The following is a 21,555-nucleotide window of genomic DNA, read 5'->3' as shown; positions in this document are numbered from 1 at the left end:
AATAGGTCCCAAAGAACTAAAACTTCAGGTGAGACAGTAGCACTGAGCTGGCTGATGTCTCACTTCCCAGCTCTCTGTCGCTTATAGACCACGCACCTGTGTCAGACCCAGTTTTGTGTGCAGTGCTCACACACAACACAAGGAGGGAGGTGCTGTTATTATCCCATCTGCAGAACAGCTGGCTACCAGCCCACAGTCTCACTGGTAGGAGAAGCTAACTGATTCCAAAGTCTGGCTCTTCACCACATGCCAGACCCCCTTTCCACCATCTCACTAGGCTCATGATGTGAGTCAAGGGCAAGATAGCACCCCCAAAAGTGCGTTCTCAGAACCCTGTGCCATGATACTAGTTCCAGTAGTTAGAAGGATGCCTCCTGGAGAGGGACACTGTTCTCCCACGTCATTTTATTGAATTTTTTTTTTACTTTGGAACACCAGCTCACAACCCTTGGAGCCAGTGTCCTGCACCCCAGGAAGCCCACTTGAGTAATGAAGTAGCAGTACAGAACTGGGCTGGGGCTCTGAAAGAAGCTGTGCTAGTTAATAACAAGAAAAGCAGCTGTGGCTACCCTGTAGAAATCACTGGTGCCACCCTCGTCCTTTCCTCTGGGGTTTGTAGCGTCTCTGCAAACATGTTCAGTGATGAGCTTCCTACAGTCTCAGTACCTCCACTACCAGCCAGCTATGGAATGAGCAAGACACGTCATCTGCCTGCCCCCGTTAGTGGCCTCACTTGGAAAACAAGGAAGGCAAGCTGGTTAATTTCAGAAGTGTGTCCTGAGCCTATTATTTAGGACGTTCTTAGCTCCTTTGACTCTGAGAATCCATGCAGGACAATGTCTACAGAAGGCACGCTAAGGGCACAGTGATATTTTTCCATAGGAAAAAATCAGTGGGATTTAGAAACATCTTTCTGCAGAGATAATGAGGGCCAGTATGCTCACTGCCTTTTCTCAGCCTGGGTTTGACCTGCTTGCACCAGCAGCTGTGCCTTCCCTTCATACTTGCCATGACTGCCGCATAGCCATGGGGCTTCTGCAGTGGCACTGAGAGGGAGCGAGACACTCACACCCAGTGTCTTCAAGCAGATGGCAGTGGTGCTGTCTGGTGGGGATGGGCCCTGGCGCGGGGCTGACCCCGCAGTACCTTGCAGAGCCTGGGGTTGGCCTTTTGCCATGAAATGAAGTATTGTTACTAAATGATTGTTGTTTTTTTAAAATAGGCGCCTGAATAAAATTGTTTGGCAAGCATTATCTCAAGAGGAAAAAGAAAGGTAAGCCAGTTCCTCCTCACTTAAAAAAATTTGGTGAAATTTACAGAACCTACAGTTAACTGTTTTTAAGTGTACAATTCAATGGCATTTTAGTTATTCAAAATGTGCAAACCACCACCTCCCTCTAGTTTCTAAACTTTATCACTTCAGAAAAGCACCTTGTTCCCATTAAGTAATCCTTCCCCACTCCCCTCATGCACTCTGGTAACCACCAGTCTGTGGATTTGACCATTTGGATTTATCACACGAAAGGAATCATACAACATGAGACTGGCTTGTGTCTGGCTTCTTTTACTTAGTTCATGGGAAAATGTAATGTTTTCAAGGTCCACCCAGCTTGTAGCATACAGTGCTACGTTCCTCTTGATACCCAAGTAATGATGCATTGTGTGTACATACCAGTTTGTCCGTCCTTGCATTGACGGATATTTGGATTGTTTCCACTTTAAGGCTGTTATGAATGCTTCTGCAATGCACATTCATGTAGACATTTCTGTGTGGACACACATTTTCCTTTCTCTTGAGTCCATAGGTAGGAGTGGATTTGCTGGATCACGGGGTAATTCTGTGTTTAACTGTTTGAGAAATTTCCAAACTATTTTCTGTAGCAGCTGCACCATTTTGCATTCCCACCGGCAATGTATGAGGGTTCTTGTTTCTCCACATCCTTGCCAACATCTGTTGTTCTCCTTTTTTTGTTGTTGTTTTTAACTGAAGTCATCCTAGTGGGTAGAAAGTGATATCTCATTGTGGTTTTCATTTGCATTTTCTTAATGATCAGTCACATTGAACATTCTTTTCATGGGTTTTTTTTCCCTTTGTTCTATTGATGAGTGTTAAATTGATTTATTTCTTTTTAGTTTGAATCACCCTTGCATTCCTGGGATAGAAGCCACTTTGTCATGATGTATAATCCTTTTGCTGTGCTGTTGGATTTTATTTGCTACTATTAGGTTGAGGCTATTTACCTCTATGTTCATAAAAGGTAAAAGGCTATTTACCTCTGTTTTCATAAAAGAAAATAATCTTGTAGTTTGGCACTGGCATCAAGGTAATTCTAGCCTCATTGAATGTGTTAAGAAGTGATCCCTCTCTTCTGTTTCTTTGGAAGAGTTTGAGTGAATTTATGTTAATTGTTCTTTATATGTTTGTTACAATTCACCAGTGACCATCCTAACCTTTGTGGTATAATATCTCTGCTGATTTTTATTTCTTTCATGGTTAGTGATACCAAACATCTTTTCACATGCTTGTTTGGCCATTTGTATATCTTCTTTGAAGAAATGTCTATTCAAGTCCTTTGCTCATTTTATAATTGGTTTATTTTGTTATTGTTTGTTGAGGTATAAGAGTTCTTTACATATGCTGGGTATTAATCACTTATCAGATATATGATTTGCAAATATTTTCTCCCATTCTATAGGTTGCCTTTTCACTCTGTTGATAGTTTCCTTTGATGCGTAGATGCTTTTAAGTTTGCTGTCATCCTATTTGCCTATGTTTGCATTTGTTGTCTATAGTTTTGGTGTCATATCCAAGAAAGCATTACCAAGTCCAATGTCATGCAGCTTTTCCCTTCTATTTTCTTCTAGGATTTTTATTGCTTTTGATGTTATGCTTAGATCTTTAATCCATTTTTTTAAGTTAATTTTTATATATGGTATAAGTTAAGGGTCCATCTTCATTCTTTTGCATGTGAATATCCAGTTTTCCAAAAACCATTTGTTCAAAAGATTCTCCTTTTTCTGACTGTGAGGACTTGGCACCTTTAATGAAGGTCATTTGACCATATTCATAAGCATATATTTCTGGGCTCTTTATTCTATTCCATTGATTGTGTCTGTCTTAATGTCAGTACCATGCTGTTTTGATTACTGTAGCTTTATAATGTTTTGAAATCAGGAAGTATGAGGTCATTAACTCTGTTCTGTTTCAAGATGGTTTTGGCTATTCAGAGTACCTTGAGACTCCATGAATTTTAGGATGATTTTTTTTCTATTCCTGCAAACTATGCCACTGAGATTTTGGTAAGGATTACACTGAATCTCTAGATCACTTTAGCTAGTATGAACATTTTAACATTCTTAAGTCTTCCAATCCATTAACATAGGATATCTTCCCATTTGTGCACTTCTTTAATTTTTGTCAGCAATATTTTTCAGTTTTCATCATACAAGCTTTTGACATCCTTGATTAAGTTTATTTCTGGGTAAATAATTTTTTGATGCTATTGTAAATGGGATTGTTTTCTTAATTCCATTTTTAAATTGTTTGTTGTTAGTTTATAGAAATGCAACTGAGTTTTGCATATTGATTTTGTATCCCACAACATTGTCAAATTCATTTATTAGTTCTAACAGTACTTTGTGGAATCTTTAGAGTTTTCTACATGTCATGTCATCTGCAAAAAGATATAATTTTACTTCTTCCTTGCCAATCAGGATGTCTTTTATTTCTTTTTCTTACCTAATTTCTCTGGATAGCACTTTGTTTAGTAAAAGTAGTAAGAATGGATATCCTGGCATTGTTCTGGATTTGAGAGGAAAAGCTTCCAATTTTTTACTGTTGAGTATGATGTTAGCTGCGGGCTTTTCATATAAGGCCTTCATTATGTGAGGTAGTTTCCTTCTATAGTTTGTTGAGTGTTTTTCTTAATAATGAAAGGGTACTGAATTTTGTCAAATGATTTTTCTACATCAGCTGAGATGATCGTGTCTGTATTTCTTCATTCTGCTAGTGTAATATACTATATTGATAAATGTTTATGAGTTGAACCATCTTTGCATTCCAGGAATGAGTCTCACTTTTCACAGTGTATAATCCTTGTTATATGCTGTTAAATTTGGTTTTCTAGTATTTTCTTGAGGATTTTGCATCAGTGTTGATAAGGGATATCTGTCTTACATTTTTCTCTTCTTGTTGTATCTTCACCTGGATTGGTGTCAGAGTAATGCTGATTTCATAGAATGAGTTTTGAAATGTTCCCTTCTCTTCAGTTTTTGGAAGTATTTGAGAATTAGTTTAACTCTTCTTTAAGTGTTTGGTAGAATTCTCCACTGAAGCTACTTGGTCCTGGGATTATGTTTATTGGAAGGTTATTTGCTTGCTGATTCAATCTCCTTCCTAGGTATAGGCCTGTTCAAATTTTTTACTTCTTAATGATTTAGTCTTAGTTGGTTGAACGTTTCTAGGAATCAATTTCTTCTAAGTTATCCAACATATTGGTGTCTAACTGATCATAGTTGTCTCTTATAATCCCTTTTATTTTTTTGACATCAGTTGTAATGTCTCCCTTTCCTTTCTGATTCTAGTTATTTGAGTCTCCTCTTTTTCTCTCTTAATTAACCAAACTAAGCATTTGTCAGTTTCACTGCTCTTTCCAAAAACCAACTCTTAAGTTTCATTGATTTTTCTATTGTTTTTCTATACTGCATTTCAGTTATTTCTGGTCCAATCTTTATTATTTCTTTCCTTCTGCTAACTTTGGGTTAGTTCTTATTTTTATAGTTCCTTGAGGTATAAAGGTAAGTTGTTGATTTGAGATCTTTCTTTTTTTAATGTAAGCATTTAGCACTATAGAGTTCCTTCTTAGTACTGCTGTTACTGCATCTCATACACTTATATTTTGTGTTTTCATTTTCATTTATCTCAATATACTTTCTAATCTCCCTTGTGATTTCTCCTTTGACCCATAGGTTGTTTGAGAGTGTGTTGTTTAATTTCCACATTTGTGGATTTTCTAGTTTTCCTTATGCCATTGATTTCTAATTTTGTTCCACTGTGACTGGAGAAGATATTTTGTATGATTTCAGCCTTAAAAAAATTTAAGACTTGTTTTTGACCTAACATGTGATCTCTCCTAGAAAATGTTCCATGTGCATTTAAGAAAAATATGTTTTCTGCTTTTGGCTGGTGATTTGTTCTATATATGTCTGTTGGGTACAATTAGCCTGTAGTGTTGTTCAAGTCCTCTGTTTCCTTATTGATCATCTATCTAGTTGTTGTATCCATTATTTAAAATGGGGATTGGAATCTCCTAGTTTTATTTACTGTCTATTTCTCCCTTCAATTCTGTCAGTATTTGCCTCATATATTTGTGAACTCTGACATTAGGTGCATATATATATATATTTATAATTATCATATCTTCCTGGTGGGTTGACCCTTTTACCATTATATAGTGTCTGTCTTTGTCTCTTGTAACAGTTTATGACTTAAAGTGGTCATATTTTGCTGATTTTTTCTTTGGCTTGATCAAGTCTGCTTTTGAACCTCTCTAGTGAATTTTTCAATTATATTATTTTTTAGGTCCAGAATTTCTGTTTAGTTCTTTTTTATAGTTTCTATATCTTTGTTGATATGCTTATTTTGTTCATGCATTGTTTACCTGATACCATTTAGTTGTCCATCTGGGTTCTCTTTGAGTCATTGAACATCTTTAAGACAGTTATGTTGAATTCTTTGTCAGGTAATTCATAGATCTCTATTTCTTTAGGTTAGGAATCTAGAGATTTATTTCATTCCTTTGATTGGGCCATCTTTCTGTTTTTTTGTATGCCTTAGGATCTTCAGTTGAGTTTTGAGCACTTGAAAAAAAAACAACTCTTCCAGTCTTTACAGACAGGCATCTTATGAAAGAAGACATTTACCAATGATCTGGGCTAGGGATTCTAGGATCTCTTAAACCTTTTCTGGAGATATGTCTTCTCTAGACTTTTGTGTGTTATTTCCCAGTTAAAGAAGTTTTCCAGTTTCTTCTCAGGATCCAATAATCTCTTGCTCCTCTTAGTGTCTGCCTTTGGTACTGCAGCATCTCTGGTGCTGTAACGAGTTACGGAACTTGCCTTTGTTCTCAGCCACCCCTAACCTGCCATCCACAGTATACTGGCATTCCCATCAGTGCTTTGAGTCAGGCAAGACACAAACCAGTTTCTCAGGCAGGCCCCCCAAAAGCCAGAATGTTGGAGGTATGTTCATTCTTCTCTTTTCCTCTTAAAGGAGAAGCCAGGAGCTAGGAGTTTTCTCCCAATTGTACTGCGCTATGTCAGGAAAGGTGGGGGTAGGTAGGCAAGGCAAAATGCAGCAAACTTTCCTACCCACTTCAGTGTCTACTCTTCTCAGTTTTTTGCTTGTGTGGAGTGCGGCAACCTCTTAACTGGTTTCTGGAATTCTCACAAAGGCAATCTGGCTCATTAATTTTTGGTAAGTTAATGTCTCTGTGGGGGAATGAAGGTTTCTAATCCTACCGTCTTGCAGATGTCATTCCAATTTAGATTTTTAACAAAAATGTTTGCTGTTGTCTGGACACAAATTTGCTTGTGGATTGAGTCCAAGGGTGTGCTGGGCTTACACTATACTCTCCCAACACCCTACATCTAAAGGAAGAAAGTGACACCTTCAGCAAAAGGTGATAATTATGAAATGCCTGTCTCTCTTTCTCTCCTCTTCTAGGAGTGCTTGACTCAGTGGTAGTCAGGTCTAGAAACAGAATCCAGGACCTGGGCCATCACACCACATTGGCTTTCCCTGGAGTCTCATAGACTGTTCATCAGCTCATAGGAAGTTTGGCTTCTGTTCTTTGTGCACCAAAACAAAGAAGCTAGAAAGTTTAAGCCTAGGTAGGCTTATAGGAAGGAGAGGAGATCAAAAGAGCTAGAATGAGCTAGTAGAAAACCTACTCCCCTGAGGCCAACACCTGGGTTTGATCTTGGTTTGCTTCCCTTGCTTTGTGTGCCAGGGCCACTGCTAAGCACAGTTGTGTGAAAGCTCTTTGAAGTTCATTTTTGGTTCTGCCAAATGTCAGGCCTGGGGAAGAAAGAATGGGTTCCAGATATGCAAAAAAACATTGTCAGGAAAAAGAAGTCGTGTATGTCAGACTTTTTTAATAATCATAGAATCAGATTAGGTAATGGGGAAAAGTGTCCATCATGATTCACAGACATGGTCATTTTTAAGCCACCAAAGTCCTGAGAGACCAGGAAGCGTGGCTGTGAGTCTGTCAACTGATACCTGGCGTCTGCTTTGCTAGATGTTTCTCGGGGGAGGATTTACTGAAAAAAACGTCCTTCTTTGCTGTTTTCTCTTCCTCCTTATCCTCCCCCTTTCCTTCTCTTCTTTATTCTCCTCCCTCTTCTCCTCCTTCTAGGTTAGATGCAAACAAACCAATGCAGTACTTGGAAAACAAGGCAGCCTTAAACAAGGCATTAGAGCGGTTGAACTGGCCCATTTCATTCAAAGAGCTGTCGATTCTGGAAAATGAAATCCTAGCTGGGAAAATGTACATCAAGCAGGCCGTGGAATTCCAGGAGGCTGCCAAGAAGGAGACTTATGTGAGCAAGACCCTGGAAGAGGTAGGTGCCGGTGAGGGTCTGACTCTCCTCCCTCCGTCCTGTGCTAAGGCACTGCCAGCCCTGCCTTGGCCTTCCTGCCTCCCCACCCCCACCACACTGACTTCCAGAAGAGTTAGAGCTAAGCCAGTTCTGGTCTCGGGACTTCTTTCCAACAGAAAGCAAATGTCATTTGATTTTACTCTGCCTTATTTTTTAAATAATACATCTTTTAATTGAAAAACACAAAACAGAAGTATAATATAGTGATTACAGATCTGGACTTTGTATGAGCCAGAGCAGAGTCCACCCTCAGGTCTACCACCTAATTCCTGTTTGATTTGGACCAGTTACTCCATCTCTTCAAAGCTCAGTTTTTTAAATCTATAAAATAGGAGGATTACTAATATCTGCCTCATAGGGTTGTTATGAGAGTAAAATGAACTTGCAAAGTACTGAGTATTGAAAGTCCTCCCATAAGTGTTAGCGTTATTAGTAACAAAACAAACTTTCTGGGAAAAAAATTGATAACCTGACTGCCTTATTATTACCACTTTGGATCATTTACTTTAAGCTTTTTTCCCTCCTTAGATAAATTGTTGACATAGAAGCAGAATGTCCATAACCATTTCCTGTTCTGCTTTTTGATATAGAATTACCCATATACTTCCTCTGTGTTTTTTCCTGACTCTTCAGATTGATATTTTTGTGGTTACTTAATATTCCATGGTGTGTAAATACCCTGATTTATTAAGTTCTTCATCGAATGTTGGACATTTGGGTTATTTCCCAGTGTTCTTCTCTTTCACATAATGTTTTAATGACTTCTGTAGTTCATGTAGTTTATTTTCTTAGGATAAACTTTTAGGTGTGGGATCCTTGAATCAAGGACCTGAACATTTTGGAGCTATAAATACATGTTGCTAGTATAAAACCCCTTTCTGACTGTGCTTGGGTGTGTGTAGACTAGAATCGATCATCCAAGATCTCACTGAATTCTATATAATTTTCCTTTTTACTATATGGTAGGCTAAAAAATATACCCAGAAACTGATCTTTCAGATTCATCTTCTGGATTCATCTTTTTGCTGAATGATACTCATTTTGCCTGGCCTTAAATTCTGTATTTGCTGCTCTAAATTCTTGTGTTCTGTTTTATTTGTTTCTCTTTAATTCTATTTTTCTCCCAGGAATCACATGTTTTCCTTCAGTGTCTTTAGCACAGAATGCAAAAATTTTATCAGAGCTTATGTGTATTCATTTTATTCAAACAAAGTGACTTGTACAGAGTCACTCCTTGGGGGGCACCTGATGCCTCCACACACGTGGCTCTGTTGACGTTCCTCACTGGAACACACATTCAGGTAGCACCCACTAGCTTTGTTCTGAATCACAGGAGGCTGCTTTTCACCACATTAACAACTCTTCCCATTTTAAAATTGACTATATAGATAAAGGAATAATGGTGGCAAATTCTGCTGCCAGGCAGTGATGTCTCCACAGTTCGACCTGGGAAAGTCCATCATTTGGGACCCATAATGGTCTGTCTCTGCACTGGAATGAGTGTGGGGTGTGGCTGTGTGTTCAGCTTCTCCCAATGTGTAGAGTAGTGCTTGATACCCCATGGGAACTCATAAATATCTCATCCAATAAATGAAAGAACAAGCAGAGAGGAAGGGCATGATGAGTGGAGGAGCAGATTCTTGGGGAGAAGGAGTCAATCACATTAGGCCCTTCAGATTCTTAGGTGTCCACAGGGCATCTGGGGAAGAAACGCCAATAAATAGCTACATGTTTGGAGCTTAGGAGAGAAGTCTGGGTTAAGGAAATAGATTTGGAGGTCAATAAGGTGCTAAGAGAGAAAGAGGAGATGGTGGAAGGGACCACACAGGAAAGTCAGAGGAGCAGGAGGCCTGGGGTAGAGAGTTGTGATGTGAGGCCTGTTGGGGAGAGGCAGACAGACCTGAACACAAGTCTCAGCACCTTCACCGTCTGTGACCTTTCATGGGCCTCTAAGCCTGTTTTCCTCATCTTTAAAGCAGAGAAATCAAAGTACCTACCTGAAAGATGGGTGTGAGACAACACACACAATACGCTTAAGGCCATGTGTAGCTCAACAGTCCTAAGACTCTGTAGCCCTCAACACACATGAGCAAGCATTCAACAGTAAATGTCCTCAACATGTATTGTCCGTTATTGCCATTTCTGTTATTAAAGTTTTACTGAGGGGTTTTGAAAAGTCATATAGAATAATGTCTAGAAGCTATTTGATTTGACAAAAGAGAAATCATTAGTGGTCTTAGCCAGAATCATTTCAGTGGAATTGTGGGAGCAGAAGCCAGTGTGCAATGAGTGGAGGAGTGGATAGAAGAAAGCAAATACAGGAAGTGAAGATTTTTGTTTCAAGATCTTCATGGGGAAGGAAAGGAAGAAGAGAAGACAGGCACTTGAGGCATGAGCCAGAGTGAGAGGAGGCATTTTGTTTATGTACTGGTGTTGATGGTGCTACGCTGCCCCCATTCTTGGCTGGAGCTAAGTCTGTCCCTTCACTGCCCTGTCCCTGCACAGGTGTCCAAAGCCCCACTGTTTGTTCAGGGGTCATCCATGGGCCCAGGACAATTGTCTACAGGAATGAATGGGTGGAGGGGGGGGTTCATACTTGGCAGTTCTTTCCACTCCTAGGCTGGTCCTCTGCAATGGAAGATTTTGTGTATTGTTTTCTTTAAACAATACTTCTCCTTTCCCTATGTGATGTATTCTGAGATATTTTTATTCCATTTTTATCATGTCCCACTGGTCTGAGTTCATGACCCAGTAACAGGTCTTAACCTCCAGTGTGAAAAACATCAGTGGTACCAAAGGTGAAGATTGCAAGCCCTTATGAGATCCTGGGGTGAAAGTTCACCACAGACGAAAGTCATTTTTACTGAGTTGTATATAAACATAGTCTTATTTTACATTCTTCTAGAATAGGCCAAAGATTTCGATCACTGGTTGTAAATTGGAGAGGAAGAAACCTTCTGTTGTTTATTAACACCTCCTAGGATTTACTGATAATGTGTGGCAAAAAGTGATCAAAGTTTGTTTGGAGTGGTATTCAATCAGAAATGCCCAACTATGTTCAAAAAGGAGTGGTTGCCGTATTGTGTCCACTTCAAGCACCTTAGGGAGCCTGGATGTCTGTGGTTCTCTGATGCTCACCTCTGCAGTATGCAGCCACCCCATCAGTTCCTGAGTCTGGGATAGGTTCACGATTTTTCTGTGGCTGAGGATCAGAGATGGGAATGGCTGTACAAGCCAGTGTCCGACTAGCCTGCACCTCACTTGTAATCTTTCCTTTGCATCTCTTGCTGGCCTGGGATCAGCCTAGTGGAGAACTATTATCCCACTTGCTCTCCTCAGCGCCCTGCACTGGTCATTTTCTATGCTCTGATTGCTTCCCCCTGTTTCCACAGTCCACAAGTTTTGTGGCCTCCCCAGGGTGCTGGGCTCCCAGACCACACAATGAAAGAAGAAATCTGAAGTCTGAAATGTTACATTCCCTTTGAAAACTCCCTTCCCCAGCAACCCTCTAGTTGCTATGATTACAGATTTCACCATTATGGGCCAATCTGGGCCCTCAGGGCTGTGCTGTGGTGGAAATCACCACAGGGCATCTGAATTAGAGCTAACCTTCCGGGCTTCTCCCTAGGAGCCTGGCTTAGGGCAGTCAGTGTCTCCTGCAACATTTCCTTACTTGGAAGGATTGTCCTCTGGAGTAAATCCCACAGAATCCAGGCCCAGAAAGATCCAGCAGGCTCTCCATACCCATAACCTTGACTTCCTGGGAAAATCTAGAGGCGGAAAGTCTTGTGAAGCTATAAGCAGCTGTCAGCAATCCTACAAGAGGCCTTGGAAATGTACCTGCACAGCTGGCTGCACATGTTTACTTACCAGAATTGTGACTGGCAAGGAATCTGGAGTCTGTGTCCTTTAGGAATGGTGCACTGAGCATTCTACTCCATGAAAAACTAATCAGGAGAAAGAAAGAGTTAGGAAAATGCATAGAAGTAGGAGGACATGGGTGTGGCTGGGTGATGCAGAACTGGAAGAATGAAGGGAAGAGGAGAATTGGGTTGTGACTTTGGCACAGGAGTATGTTAGCCAGGGAGACTTAGAGAGAAACATCTTTGAGTAGTATAAAATGATGTCAGAATAAGTAGAGTTGTTATCTTTACTCCCAAATAATAATGGGACCAATTGTCATTCTTGAATTGCAGCCCATCCTTTTGTTGGGGGGAGAGGTTGGTTCAGAAATGCAGGGAAGTCAGAGTACCGTACCAGGTGAGGGAGGAATTTATTAAAGAGAGAGTATCAGGGAGTGACAGATTCTAATAGTAAAGGAAGTTCATTGAACTGCTACTCAGCATGGGGCATGTCCCCTGCTAATTCCTTAAGCCAGTGTCACCTCACTTCTAGTGTCTGCTTGGATTTGCATGGCATGGGAGCTGAGCCCCTACCACCCCAGGATTTGCAGGAGCTGCAGAGCACTGGATGGAGTGAGATTATGTTCTGCGAACTTCCTAGAGACAAAGAAAGGAGATTTTCAGGCAGGCTACTCAAGAGCATGACCGTAAGCTACAGGCGATGGTAATCTGCAAGCCTAGATATGAGCTCTCAGCAGCCCCTCTTTACTTATCTGAAATAGGACAGAGGGAGTGAAGGTTTGAGCTTAAATTTGGAGAATTAGAATGGCAAAAGTAACAAAGACACTTACCACTGGAAAAGTGCAGAGACAAAATTTTATAAGTTGAGCAGTGAGAAGTTTATTTAAAGCAAAAAGGGGAGTGCAGGCTACCTCAAATAAGAGGTGCTGAAAGATTGGGAAAATGCTATGCACTTAGAAAGTGCAGGCAACCTCAAAGAGAGGTGCACCCCTAAGGTTGAGAATTTTCAGGAATGCGACAAAGGGCCATGTGCAGACTGGCCAAATTGTCTCAGAATGTTCAATTTTGTTAAGACATTACGTTTCCTTTTTTTTTTTTTTAAACTTAGCACAAGAAATTTATTGCTTTGATTCCTTTCAGGATATCAGCTTCTGTCTGGAAGCATATCAGTCAAGACTGTCTCCCCTGCCTCCAGGTGGGCTGAGCCACCATCCATTTGATTAAAATGCAATCTTAGCTTTAGGATAGAATTCTTCCTGAATAAGCTGCACCTTTTAGCAGGTGTTAAAGTAAATCTTACAATGATGTGTTCTAATTGACACAGTAAAAACATAGGCTATGCTGAGATACTTTTCTTTATCTGAGGAGTATTCAACATTCTAAGTCAAGTTGCTCTTAACCTTCTGAGATTTTATTTTTAACTGGTTAACTCTTTGAATCCTTTCTGGTGGGCTTCACTAGCCTTATTCTCTTCCCACCCCACTCATATCTATTTTCCTGCCTAGCATTTTGATAGTTCTCAACATTCCCTCTTTAAAGGGAGAAGCAAGGAATCACACTAACCCTTTACAGTTAGTCAGCTTTTCATCTCACTAGTAAAATCTCTAGTCTGTTCTGTTGAGCCTGGTAGAAAAACTAACTCCCCAGTGACTGTGAGCTGCTCTCCAGGAGCACATAAAATGCCCTGGTTTGAGGGTGGAGAATTAACAAGTCTGCGTTGTCATCAGTGCCACTGCCTTCACAGAAAACAACAAACACACAGTCAGGCCAGTATCCCAGTGATGAGTTAACATCCAGAAAGTGGGCCCTGAGGGGTGATGGTAGGAGATGCGACCAGGGAGGGCTGAAATCTCCGAGAGGCCAGGCGCCTGATGAGGATGCCAGAGAAAGAGTGCCGCCAGTGTCATGATTCTGTCAGCCAGCTGGGTGCTAAGGAGAAAATCCTGCTGGGGAAACACCAGTCACTGAAGTAAATTCAAATAGGAGAAGAAAAGCTTCCATCAACTCTGAGTATTATCTAAAAAGTGTTCTGCTTAGTATCCTGATGTACGGGAGTAGGAAGGCAGGAGTTAGCTCTAGGGATTCCTGAGGGGACAAAATTGCAGCCAGATTATCCAAGGCTAAAGGCAGCCGACCCTCTTTGCTGGAGACTTTGTCTAGACACACCAGAGCTCTATCCTGCTACTCTGTTTTTCTTTTTTCATAGGCATAAGTTCTTCTCTCAGCAGGCTTGGGATGGTCACTGACCTCCCTGTCTGCAGTGTGGAGCACTCATCATAGGGTCCCAGAAGGAAGCGACCCCATTCATTCCTTTCCAGTGAAGAAATGTTAATTAAGGGACTATTCACAGAGGTGGGGGTGGGCCTGAGGCAGCCAGTCAGGGACTTGAGCCCCCAGCGACTGGCAATAGCAAGAAGTGGTTATCCTGTCCCCTAGATGTGTAGGGGTGGAAGGAAATTGTGCTGTGGAGCCCTGTGAGAGTGAAGTCCCTGAGGAGGTGTGGGGGATAGTCCTAGGGAGACAGGCAGGGAGGGAGCATGTGCCCATACCCTGTCTCTCCTCCTCCTGCTGCCCACTGACCTCTTGCCTCCCACTGGTTCACTCTTTCTAGACCCCTGCTGGCAAGCCAGGTGGGGGTGGGGGGTGGGGTGGGGTAGGCACCCCACCTCCGCCCCCCTCCCCTGCATAGAGCAGGGCATGGCAGGGCAGCTACTGGATTGGGACAGGTGAATGGACCCGAGAAACCAGCACAGAAATGTCTTGAAAAGTTTTCTTAAAGTCCCAGCATTTATTTATACCATAGCCTCATATGAGATATTTGTAATACCTAGAGGAGACAGCCTTTTGTGGTCTATACTCCAGGCAATGACACAAAAGTGGCTCCAATAAGTGGCTTTTGTTCATCTCTGGAGTGGCAGCATATGGGTCACTGTATTAGTAACAACATCCAAATTACAAATCTCAAGGCTACGGTAATTTTCAGATTTAAATATGTAAAACATTTCAAATTTTCTCTGATTTTTCTCTAAAAGAGCAACGAAGGAATATTCCCTGACAAGATGTTACAAGTTTGCTCTTCAAGCTAATGCATATTTATTAGGTTCCTTTGCTGCTACTAAAAAAAATATGCACAGAAAATTCTTTCACAAAAGCCCTTTGAGCTGCTATCCATTAATGTTTGACTGGGGATTTTGCTTTCAGAGGGGTTAGCTCTCTCCACACCCAGCACAGTGCACGGTTGGGGATGGGAGGACAGGTTTGTAGTTCAGGGGCTCCACCCTGGGGTTGCTTCCTGTGCTCCCTAAAGAGCCGCTCGCACAGCACCAGGAACCACAGACTGGGCTGAGAGCAAGGCCAGATCGCCCACCCCATCAGCGACCTCAGGAAGGAGCCCCCAGAGAGGGAAGTGGAAACTGCTCAGAAGTTTTGGGGACGTGTGTTTCTCATGCTTTGTTTTCCAGTTATCCTATTCCCTGAGGAGGAAGGGAGAGCAGCTCCACAAAAGCCCTCACCTATACCCCTCTGGATTTTAAAGCAAGACTGAGTGCTCAAGAGACTTCATAAAGGGGACAGTAATTGTCTTTGCATGTCCTCCTGCCCACAGCTTCCTCCTTAAGCCTTGGACTCACAGTACCCTTCGTGTCCCTGTGAGTCCCAGTGTGAACAACTGGGCTTCTGAGAGGTCTTGCAAGGAGACTTAGCTCCTTCTTCAAAAGGGCAGGGCTAAGGCAGAAAATTCCACTTAGAGTTTCATTCCTTTGGCATAATGGTTTGTGTTCTGTTAAAATACAAATGCCCTAGGAAGGAAAGTACACCAAAGCCTCACAACTCATTTACTAGGGGTTGGTCACTCCATGGCCTGGGGGTGTTGGGCGGCAGTTTCCCACTCCTACGTTACATTTTCCTGTAAAGTCTTTTTCTCATTGTCTCTCCAGAGCCTGTTTTAAAACGGTTGTAGACAATGGACATTCTCGGGATGGAGGAAGCCCTTCCAAATCTAAATGAGGGGAGAGATAGTGAAGGTCAGAAAATGCTCCAGGCTGGCCCTGTCCTCCTAACCAAGCTTTTAAAGAGAGCTGAATTATTCACAAAGACAGTTTGCAAATGTTCTGGTCTTATAGTTAGGTACCCTAGAGAGAGAAAGGTCAAAATACTCCTGGTACTACGTGTATTATCTTGATTAAGGCAGTCAGAGACTTAGTTGGCTCTAAGGACAAAATATGGATAGAGAAGCATGTTGGAGCTTCTATGTGGCAGCTGCTCAATAATATGAGGCAGGAAAAATATTTAAAAGTGGTTTTATTACAGTATTTGCATCAAAGACTAGTTCTGGTTAAACTGTAGAAAGGCATTCTGTACCTGGCATGGATGCATTGTGGTTGTTAAGTGAACAGTCTTAAGGCATCAAACATTTAGTAACTTCACTATCCCCACCAATGCAAACCTTGAAAGTAAGTAATCAAGTGAAAGGATAGTGGCACCATTTTAGATCCTGTTTTACATCACCTGGTAATTGGAACTGGCAACGAAGTGAATTGGAGTCTCTGAGTGAGGCAAAATCAAATTACCCAGTGGACAGCGCCATTGCCTGTCTGACTCACTCAAACCAGCATGCATCTATCTGCATGCACCTAAGCCTAGGGACATGTCAGCTTATTTATTTAGTGGTAATATTTCTTGTTTTCACAATCTGTCCTCTCTAACTCTTGTCCTCCATGGATTGCTTCTAAGAATTCAGTGACATACTTGTATTTTGCACGTGCATAGGTGAGGTATGGCAGGAAAGGAACAAGGCTTGTAATGTTCTTTGATTTGGGTTGTACAATATCTCTAAAGGCTTTGGTAAGATTCAAAAATTGCAGAGTATCATCTTTCTGGAAAGGTCCTGTCAACAGTGTGGCTGAAGGGGTAGCATGTCTAACTGCCCTGATTGATGTCCTTCCATCCTGGGAAACCAGTGTGCTGTTCCTGTGGAATGAACCATTGTGTTAAAGTTGGTCCCATAGGCTTGTTCTGCTATGGCTACTCTATCTGTGAGGTAGCTGATTTGATTGTGTAGTGGTATGAATGAGTCATTGAGTGTACAGTGAATGGTTCCTTCCGTAAAGCTACGTGTAGAAACAACCAGATATGAATTGCTGCCAATAGTAGTAACACTAGGAAACAAAAGCAGAGTGTGAATTAAACGAAAAAAAGCCCTCTAGTATCTAATGGCCCTTTCAGGTGAAATCACAGGTGTGTGAATGATTTGAAGGGGTGATTTTTTTCCAGCCATTTAGAAAGGCATTTTCTTAGGTGGCATTTTCAGTGTGTTAAAAATGAGCATTATACTACTCTGCATTCTACCATTCATTATCATTGCCCATGCGGGGAAGATCTTCACAGAGTGAAGGATGGTTTTGTATCAGATGAATTGTTAACTGAGTGACAACTATACAAAAAAAGAGCTCTTCAGTGCTTTCAGGCCACGGACTTCACCAATTTATACTTGAAAAAAGGTAGAAAGCAATCTCATTGATTAGTTTCTGGCTAGGATATTGAGAGACTATTTGGAATCTAGAGTAAAGGGGGCTAGTTAAATAAATGATGTGAATATACTCATTTAGAATTTAAAAAAGAAGCTTTAAATGTCTCTAGGCATGAATTCTAGTAAATAGTTGTGTTCTATTGATGGAATCTAAAGGGGGGAAATGCCTTTCTGGGATCAATGTGAACATCTTACTAGAGTAACAGGTTATTATCTGTCTGGAGGTGGAGAGGTTGTCTGGTGACCTCAGTGACCAACAGCATAGCACATCCGTGGCCACTTGGTCTTTGATGTGAACACTGGTGGCATGAACTGAAGTGGCTTTCAAAGTTAAACTTTATTTAAAGGTGAAGTTTTTAAGCAACAGCAGATTTAACTTGGCATATTCCAGATTCTCTAGATGCTAAATTCTGTCAATAATGAGAATACATGGAGTCTTCCATTGAGGAACTGGCTGTAGGACACTGGTGTAGGCATCTGTTTGGAGAATTATGACAGAACACTGTGCTATTCGTGTTCAGTGTTCTGGTCGGCACATTTCTGTCATTTGGTAAATACTTCAAACAAAGATATCAGACTTGTGTCCCTATCCATGTATACCCATGGCATGACAGTTTCTCCAGCAGTGCAGAAAGCTAGTCAGGCCCAGGTGCTCCTGGACACAAATGTGAAATTAGAGGAATGTTAGAGACCATTTACTTTGTACCCTCATTTTGCATACAGAGAAACTGAAGTCCAGGAAGGGTAAATGATTGCCCAAGGCACACACCCACATGGGCAGCACTTGATCTTATTCCTTCTGTCTTGTGGTCCAGTCTCCTCCCTTTTGAGGCCACTTTGGACTGTACTAGGTAGTTTTGAATCTCCCTCAAAGGAAAACTTAGATTTCTCCTCTGAGTGAAAGCCCAGGAACAAACACATAACATTCACCATTCACCAATGATATGGAGCTATTCTCCTTACATATTAACTTCACTAGGAAAAACAGAAATCCCATGAGAATGGAGGGACCAAGTAAAAGCCAATGAAATGGGAGCATCATTGACAAAAGGGTAATGCTAACCTTACATTTTTGTCCATGACTGCATAGGCTACCAGAAACACGGGGCTAAAGACTTAGTATTTCACAATTCCTTCAAGGGACCTTAACCCTTTAGTTCATTATTTCTTCACTCTGAGGACCCAACTCTAAGTTTTCATCTCCCAGGGAATAAACCATACTCCCACTTCTTTTAATGAACCTGAAAAGCATCTTCAAAGAGATCCAAATGATAGATGGCTGCAACCGAACCCAATTACATCAGGGCACCAGGGAAATGAGCTCACTTATATCCAGAGCTGAAACTGTATTGAACATGAATAATGACCCAAGAGCAAATGGTGTTCAGACTACCTGAAGTTATTTAAGTTTTTATAGCCAATTGTTTAATAAATTACAGCCTTCCTTAACTGGAGACCTGCAGATGAACTCATAAAATATACATTGAATACTTTATGTATGATATAGCTATAGCACTGCAAAGAAAAGTGGCATCAAAATGCATGTGAAAACATTTTATATTGGTTTTATATCATGAGGATGAAGGGCATTTGATGGTCTGTGAAGAGATGATGTCTGGAGAATGATGTCACTGGGCACTCTGATTTGGGATGGAGAACTAATTTCTTTAAGGAGCCCAAGAATTATTAAGTTAATGGCCAAGAAAGGAAAAAATAAAAAAAATCTAGAGGAAAAATTCCGTTTCTGCAATGTAACAATTTGAAGAAAAAGGCCTGCTTTATCTTTCGATTTAAGAGTAGATTCAGAAACTTCTGTGCTCATTCACTCCTTAGCCCTCTATATGCAAAACACCATGAGTGGTTACATAGGGCAAACCAGAAATAAATGGCTGTCTATTTTTACTTTTTTAAAAACATATTTATAGAAATACAATTTTTATATCAAAACATTTACCTTTTTCAATTCAGTGATTTTTAGTAAAACTGACAGAGCTGTCAACTGCCACCACAGTCCAGTTGCAAAATATTTCCATAGCAAAAGATCCCTTGTGCCCATTTGCAGTCAGTCTCTGATTACACCCCCAGCCCCAGGTAACCACTATCAGTTTTTATCTCTATAACTTTGCCTCTTCTGTATATTTCATGTAAAAATTGATGAATAATATACCATTGTATAGATATACCACATTTTGTTTGTCCATTCTCTAGTTAATAAACATTTGGATTATGCCACCTGTTCATTATTGTGAATAATGCTGATATGAACAGTTATATAAAAGACTTTGTGTGATATAAATTTTTGTCTTAGCTTGATAGTGGTATTTCTAAGGCATTCAGTAAGTTTATGTTTAGTTTTTAAAGAAACTGCAAAACTTTCTTCCCAAAGTGTCAAAATCAATTGACCATAAATGTAAGGATTTATTTTTGGACTCTCAACACTGTCCATTGACCATATGACTCTCCTTATAGCAGTGCTGCACTTTCATGATAGTACATTTTGTAATAAAGAAGTGTAAATCTTCCAAATTTGTTCTTATTCAAAATTGTTTTGGCTCTCTGAGTCCTTTACATTTACATGTAAATTTATGATCAGTATCTCAATTTCTGCAATGACAACAACAACAAAAATTACTGGGATTTTGATATGAATTATACTGAATCTATAGATCAGTGTGGGGAAAATGGCTATCATAACAATATCAAGTCTTCTAATCCATGAACATGTTATGTCACTCCACTTGTTAGATCTTTAATTTCTCTGCATGTTTTGAAATTTTTAGTGAATATATTTTTTACATATTTTGATAAATTTGTTCCTAAATATTCTATTCTTTTGTTGCTGTTATAAGTGGAATTCTTTTCCTAGTTTTATTTCAGATTGTTCATTGATAGTACATAGAAATACAATCAATTTTTTAAATATTTATCTTGTATCATGACATATTGCTGAACTTGTTAATCAATTTTAGTAGCTTCTGGGCAGATTTCTTAGGGTTTTCCACATATAGGATCATATCTTTCATAATAAGGAAAGTTTTACTTGTTCGTTTCCAATCTGGGTGCCTCAATTTTTTTCTTGTCTGATTGCACTACCTAGTACCTCAAGTACAATACTAAATAGAAGTGTCAAGGGTACCTTGCCTTTTTTCAGAATTTAAAAGAAAATCAGTCTTTCACTATTAAATGTGAAGTTTCATGTAAGCTTTTCATAGATGCTTTTCACCAAGTTTAGGAAGTTCTCATATTCCTAACTTGTTGAGAGTCTTTTTCTTGAAAAGGTGTTGGATTTTGTCAAATGTTCTTTGTCTATACATTAAAAAAATAGCTTTATCCTTTATTCTTTGAATATGGTATATCATGTTAATTGATTTAAGGATATTAAACCAGCTTTGCATTCCTGGGATAAATCCTACTTGGTCATTGTGTAAAATCCTTATATGTTGCTAGATGTACTTGCTAATGGTTTCTTGTAGATTTTTGCATCCATATTAATGAGGAATATAAGTCTATAGTTTCCTTTTTTAGTGATGTCTTTGCTTGGTATGGTATTGAGGTAATACCTGGTCTTCCCTTTTTTCATCTAAGTGATTGTCCTGGTAATTTCTGGTTTCCTAGAGCTCCTCTTTTCAGTCCTCAGCCAGTAATATGGGGTTTAACATTCTCAGTTCACTTGCATGCTTCCACTTACTGTATTTGCATCTGAAGCCAAACAGAGCCCAGAGAAAGAGAGACAGAAAACATTGGCAGGTCCCACCCTCTTGGGACCATAGTGCCACTAATCAGACAAAAAGATTTCCCTCCTTTAGGATTTGAGCTCCTTTGAGCCCACATTGCTAATATTGCTACATAATTTCTTGGGGACTCGGGTCTGAGAATTGGGGAAAAGGGGGGAGGGAAGGGGATTTCTGTGTTTTCTCTGAGTGTTAGGAGTTCATTTCCCAATCCTCAAGACAGAACTAGAAGACTTCTAGAGTTCTCTCTGCCTGCACTGTTGTGCCCACTTCTGTGTTTTGGGATGCCTTGATATCAGGCCAGAAGAAAAAAATGGTAAACTCCCCACTAGTTTAGTGGTACTTCAAATCCTTTTCTTCTTGCTAACCCATTTGCTTCTATTTGCTTTTTAGAATCCTTAAATAGATTTTATCTAGAAGCCCAAAAACTATATGTCTTCTTTTTATTTTGTTTTCTAATAATTTATTTAAACTTTATTTTACAAGAGCATTGATCCTCAAATTGATTGGGAGTTAAAAATAAAGACTATTCTAGATGATGCAATGGGGTATATTTTGGGTGAGGGTAGTGAGGATTTGGTCTTTCTATTAATGATCAGTCATCAAACATAGAAAATAGGACTTCAGAGCTGGACTTTACAAATCAAAAATGATGCTACCTGTTTCTCCATGTAATGGTCACAGCCATGACATTTATGCCAAACCTTAATTCATAGGAAACCATTTGGAAATAACACAGTGGTCGCTTCCTTTGCTTTTTCTGAAATGGCCT

The 21,555-nt window shown here is 40.2% G+C and overlaps 1 protein-coding gene across 2 annotated transcripts in view; it reads left to right on the top strand.

The window, feature by feature from the left end:
• VWA3B (von Willebrand factor A domain containing 3B) overlaps positions 1 to 21,555 on the top strand; it is a 212,119-nt gene that overhangs the window by 173,252 nt on the left and 17,312 nt on the right. For both annotated transcript variants that reach the window (XM_036880051.2, XM_057496959.1), the window contains exons 21-22: positions 1,223 to 1,273; positions 7,419 to 7,623. In XM_036880051.2, coding sequence (XP_036735946.2) covers positions 1,223 to 1,273; positions 7,419 to 7,623 — 256 coding nt within the window. The remainder of the gene's footprint in view (positions 1 to 1,222; positions 1,274 to 7,418; positions 7,624 to 21,555) is intronic.

The sequence above is a fragment of the Manis pentadactyla genome, chromosome 2 (assembly GCF_030020395.1).
Source record: "Manis pentadactyla isolate mManPen7 chromosome 2, mManPen7.hap1, whole genome shotgun sequence".
In the NCBI taxonomy this organism is placed as follows: domain Eukaryota; kingdom Metazoa; phylum Chordata; class Mammalia; order Pholidota; family Manidae; genus Manis; species Manis pentadactyla.
This window is presented reverse-complemented; position numbering and strand designations above follow the sequence as displayed.